We start from the raw sequence: 6,000 nt of genomic DNA, 5'->3' as shown, positions 1-6,000 counted from the left end.
AGGGAGAAAGCTTCTTAAAACCGCACTGTACAGGACCGCCACACATCCAGATGGTGGGGATGATATCCTAACTTGTGGCATGTCGTGCGAAGGTGGAATTCGGCGGCAGGAATCAGGTTAAACAGCTCTTCGGAACACTCCCCGTGATAAATGCGGTAGAAGACACACAATCAAGCGACGTCTCTACGCAACGCCAAGTGATCCGACAATTCGAGCTGCTCTGCGTTGAGCGCGGTCAAATGGATCGAGCTGATACTGGGGTGCGCCAGACCAGAGATGACAGCAATACTCCATATGTGGGGCGGACCTGCGCTTTGTACAGCGCTAGAATGTGGGCCGGCTTGAAGTATTGCCGTGCTCTATAATTCAGTTTCTTTGAAGCCAATTTGGCTTTGCCCTCCAGATGGCCACGAAATTGGCTATCGCTCGAGATTTCGAGACTCAGTATTCCGATACTAGGCGAGGTTTTTAGGGAGGTGTGGTCGAAGAGTGGTGATACGACAAATTAAATTAAAGGTTAAATTGAACAAGGTTAAATTTACCACATTCCGCGACCTTCTCAAGAGAGGACTCGATAGAAGACACAAGTTTCTCCCGGCACTGTTCGACGATTTCCCGAGAGAGACCTGCATGGCCCGTATATACGGCATCACCAGTGCTGTTGTCTGCATAGCAATGAATGTTGGAGGTGTCCAAGATATCATTGATATGCAGAAGAAACAGCGTAGGAGATAGCACACAGCCTTGGGGAACTCCAGCATTCAGAGGCTTCGAGTTCGAGCAATGTCCGTCGACAACGACCTGTATGCTGCGCCCAGTGAGGAAGCTGAAGGTCCACTTGCACAAGCTCTCGAGAAGCCCAAATGATGGAAGTTTTGAGAGGAGCACCTTGTGCCATACACGATCAAAGGCCTTCGCTATATCCAGGCTAACTGCCAGGCCTTCCCCCTTGCTTACCATAGCCGCAGCCCATCTATTTCTTAGGTATAGCAGAAGATCACCTGCTGACCGACCATGGCGGAAGCCGTATTGTCGGTCGTTGATCAACTGGTGAGCCTCTAGACCCAAGAGCTGACAACTAATTATGCTCTCCATGATTTTGGATAGCAATAGGCCTGTAGTTTAACGGATCCGAACTGTCTCCTTTTTTTGGATCGGATGGTCAAGGGCTGACTTCCATGAGTCAGGGCCTACGCCTTTGGAATAAGAGTGCCGGAATAAACGCGTTAGCACCGGCATCAACTCAGGGGCACACGTTCTAAGCACGATTGGAGAAATGCCATCCAGCCCGCTCGTCTTCCTGACGTCCAACGAAAACAGAGCTCGCCTAACAGTTTTCTGTCTGAACTGTACTTCAGGCATAGAGCTCTGACACCGCGGGATGGTCGGCGGTGTTTTTCCGTTGTCGTCAAGAGTCGAGTTTGAGGCTAAAAGAGCGCACAGAAGATCGGCTTTCACTTTTGCCGTATGGGCCAGGGTGTCATTCCTCATGTGCAACGGCGGCATGGACGGCTGGCTGAAGTTACCCAGAGCAGCTTTCGACAACGACCAGAACTTGCGTGTTCCGGTCGGGCAACTGGAAAGTTGCTCGCCGATTTTGACGCCCTGCCTTGACTTTGCACGGGCGATTTGCCGCTTAAAAAATCTGGAAGAATGGTTGTATTTCCTCTTAAGCACTGTGTAGTTCGGATCCTTTGTGCCCAGCGCCGCAACCCAAGTTCGATATGCCTGTTTTTTGCAGTCAGTTGCTGCTTTAACAGACGCATCGAACCAAGGCTGTGATCTGCCACCGATCGGTACTACAGAGCTTGGTATAAAAATATCCATGCCCTGTAGTATCACATCGGCTACTGCAACGGCGCAGGCACTAGGATCATCCGAAGGGAAACAAACCCTGCCCCAAGGGTAGGATGCAAAAAAGGAACGCATCCTATCCCAATCTGCTGACTTGTAGTGCCAAACGCGGCGAGTCGTTGGTGGTCTGCGACGTGGGCATCGAATATGCACTAAACTCCTCACCAGGCAATGGTCGGACGTTCCGAGAGGGGCGTCGACAAAGACCTGTTAACCATCGGGATGTGTAGTCAGCAGAAGATCTAATAAGGACGGCATCCACATCCGGGAGCCGCGTTGGCGGCTCAACCATTTGGGACAGACCATACGCCAATGCAAATTTATGCACAGATCGCCCTGCGTAGTCTGTGGTACGTGATCCAAGCCATTCGGCATTGTACGCGTTGAAATCACCCAAGACTACGATTTCAGCGGAGGGAATCTGTGCAAGCACGTCGTCAATTGCCGCTTGAACGCAACCTATGAGATAATCGGTTTCTGCGTTACCACTATGGAACCTGTAGACACACGCATAGATGCGGACGCGGTCCTCTAAATCTACGTGGAGCCAGAGAGTGGACAGGTCCCTACCCTCAAAATTGCCGAGTTTATTATTGTTTATCTAGCAACCCGTAACATAAACCGCATAATGATACCTCGAGTATTATAAGCACAAGTGATTCTCACGTTGTTGTGTAGTATATGGCTACTGCGGGCGCGCGGGACGTATTGGCATTTCAGTAATTGTTTGTAATTTTTCTGTATCTTCATAGGACATATTTTGAAGTGCTTCATGAAGAGCCTTCTAACAATTAATATAATTAATGGGATAGATGCTTGCTAAAAGATGAAATGCTTAATTAAAGACATGGAAAATCTTGCTTGTGGTAGACAATTGTCATGCACACCTTCGTATATCCAATTTTCTAAGATATAGTTAACATTTTCCCAGCTAATAAGCCCAGTATCTTGCAGCCAATGATACAGACATCAGATCATCTTCGTAATGTGAGTGGGTGCCGTATTTCAACTTTCGTCTTACAAATATCTGCCACGTACAACTAAACTGTTGAGCAAGTTTCCATGTGCGGTGTTTCTACGACGGACTAGATAGAAATGACTGTACAAAATTGTATATTTTTATTGAAAAGAGCGGAAAAAGAGAATGCTGGGAGAGTTCCTTGCGCCATTTCTTCTCTCTTAGAGCGCCATTTGTTTCCAAAGCGGTAGTAGTATCTAGTAGTATAAGAAATGACATCAAAAAGAATTCTAAAGGAATCAATTTTGAGAAAATAAATGCCTTTTATGCCATTTTATGTCTCAAAAGGCCAGTCACGCTCCAGCGACTACCCTGACCCACAAGGACAATTTTTTGCCCAAAGTGCCTATACGCGATTTGCGTCATGCTCGGTAACTGAAATTTCGTTCTAAAAAACTCAGTTCAGTGTGTTATCAGAAATTTGTTGCGCGGTTGTGAGTGTGCGACTTACGATGAAAGCTAACGAAGACGCCATAAGCCTGGATGCCGCATTGGAAAAAGCTGGTAAAGCGATTAATCGTACAATTATTTTATCATTACACGCTTTTTATTAGCTTCACCTGTATGTATGTTTGTTTGTAACCTAGTCATTTGGGCGCGATTTTGATCCACTTTAAAGGGCGAGATTTAGTTCAAACTTCGTAGATTTATCGAGGACCGATGACAATACATTAATTATTCCATTTTTCAATTTGCAAAAAAGAGATTTTTGTTAATTTATATAATTTTCATCAATCGTCTTTAAGGCAGGAATTGATGTTAATTTTAAATTTCGAAATAATATTTCAAATTATAGTTCGGTTTTCTATAAAAATGTTTTTATAGTTTTTTTTAACTAAATTACTATTTATTTTTATTATGACTTTGTCAATCATTAAAAAATTACAAGATTACTTTTATGCTCACACTTTTGTTAATTAATTCTTGTAGAGTATGATTTTTTCTTTTTTTAACGTTCAGCTTTTATTGATACGCCCTATCCATTACAATGCAGTGCCGCTCAGGATTCTTGAAAAACCCAAAAATAATGTGCACTACAATTGCGCTCGTCACCTTGAGACAATTTCATACTTTAGCTTCTTCTCGTAATATCATATATATTTTACGGGTTTTGCAAGTACCCTACTTTTATAAAGATTAATATTTATATTTATAAATATACCATTGCATTAATCAACTTGGAATAATGTTGGAGCTTAATAAAGAAGGTGGTGGGTTGTGCCTATTTCGGCCATGAAGCAGTAATGTGTAAGCATTATTGTGTTTTGCTCTGAAGGGCACCGTAGGTAGTGAAATAACTGGGCAAATGAGACTTAACATCTTATGTCTCAAGGTGAAGAGTGCAATTGTGAAGCCAGAAGAAGTCGCTTCGAATTTTTGGGTTTTTCAAGAATCCTGAGCGGCACTATATTGTAACGGGCGGGGCGTATTAATTACCATCAGCTGAACGTCCTGCTCATCTCATCCCTTATTGTCATAAAAAAAACCAGTGCTTTTTGGCTGTTGTTGCGTCCCAGTTATTACAGAAACTGGTTAACCGATTTGAAACTTTTGCTAATGTATTGTGGAGTAAACTTGGGGTAACATTATATATAACATTTATATAGAATAAGATATTAAAGGAATCAGAATTGCAGTGATTCTTGCCAAGTGTCAAAAGCATTCGCCTGATGAAGACCTCGCCGAAATTATATAAAATAAAGGTTAAAATAAGAAATGCAATTAAAGATCACTAAGCAAAGTGTATCCAAAGAAGCTTCACCATCCTCATCATCAGCCGCAAGACGTCTACTGCTAGACAAAGGCCTCCTCCAAAGATTTACACGACGATCGGTCCTGCGCTGCCCTCATCACACGTATTTCGGCGATCTTGACCAGATCGTCGGTCATCAGTTGATTAACGACCGACAGTACGGCTTTCGCCATGGTCGGTCATCAGGTGATCTTCTGGTATACCTAACACATAGATGGGCGGCGGCTATTTGATGCAAGGGGAAAGGCCTGGCAGTTAGCCTGGATATAGCGAAGGCGTTTGATCGTGTATGGCACAAGGCACTTCTCTCAAAACTTACTTCATTCGGGCTTCCCGAGAGCTTGTGCAAGTGGACCTCCAGCTTCCTCACTGGGTGCAGCATACAGGTCGTTGTCAACAGATATTGCTCGAACCCGAAGCCCGTGAATGCTGGAGTGCCCCAAGGCTGTGTGCTATCTCCTACGCTGTTCCTTCTGCATATCAATGATATGTTGGACACCTCCAACAGACATTGCTATGCAGACAACAGCACTGGTGATGCCGTATACACGGGCCATGCAGGTCTCTCTCGGGATATCGTCGACCAGTGCCGGGAGAAACTTGTGTCTTCTACCGAGTCCTCTCTCGAGAAGGTCGCGGAATGGGGTAAATTTAACCTTGTCCAATTTAACCCCCAGAAGACCCAAGTTTGCGCGTTTGCCACTAAAAGAACCCCATTTGTCGTATCACCGCTCTTCGACAACACTTCCCTTAAAGCCTCGCCTCGCCTCGGAATACTGGGTCTCGAAATCTCAAGCGATTGCCAATTTCGTGGCCATCTGGAGGGCAAAGCCAAATCGGCTTCGAAGAAGCTGGGCGTCATTAATAGAGCACGGCAATACTTCAAGCCGGCCCACATTCTAACGCTCTACAAAGCGCAGGTCCGGCCACACATGGAGTATTGCTGTCATCTCTGGTCTGGCACACCCCAGTATCAGCTCGATCCATTAAACTGCGTGCAACGCAGAGCAGCTCGAATTGTCGGGGACCCAGTGCTCTGCGAACGGCTGGATCACTTGGCGTTGCGTAGAGACGTTGCTTCATTGTGTGTCTTCTACCACATTTATCACGGGGAGTGTTCCGAAGAGCTGTTTAACCTGATTCCTGCCACCGAATTCCACCTTCGCACGACACGCCACAAGTTAGGATATCATCCCCACCATCTGGATGTGTGGCGGTCTTCCACAGTGCGGTTTTCAAGGAGCCTTCTTCCTCGTACTACAACGCTGTGGAATGAGCTTCCTTGTGTGGTGTTTCCGGGACGATTCAAAAAAGTCGCGTACACCTTCCTTAAAGGCCGGCAACGCTCTTGTGATTCCTTTGGTGTTGCAAGAGA

General features: G+C 45.4%; 1 protein-coding gene across 4 annotated transcripts in view; it reads left to right on the top strand.

Annotated features, from left to right (window-relative positions):
• The first annotated feature begins 3,283 nt into the window (after positions 1-3,283).
• The window catches only part of LOC126974547 (solute carrier family 22 member 5-like), a 65,649-nt gene continuing 62,932 nt past the window's right edge, over positions 3,284-6,000 (top strand). For all 4 annotated transcript variants that reach the window (XM_050822076.1, XM_050822075.1, XM_050822073.1 and 1 more), the window contains exon 1: positions 3,284-3,376. In XM_050822076.1, the coding sequence (XP_050678033.1) occupies positions 3,325-3,376 (52 nt within the window). In that variant the 5' untranslated portion in view covers positions 3,284-3,324. The remainder of the gene's footprint in view (positions 3,377-6,000) is intronic.

This window comes from Leptidea sinapis, chromosome 32 (assembly GCF_905404315.1).
Source record: "Leptidea sinapis chromosome 32, ilLepSina1.1, whole genome shotgun sequence".
NCBI lineage: Eukaryota > Metazoa > Arthropoda > Insecta > Lepidoptera > Pieridae > Leptidea > Leptidea sinapis.
Note: the sequence above shows the minus strand (reverse complement) of the source record. Positions and strands in the feature narration are given on the sequence as shown.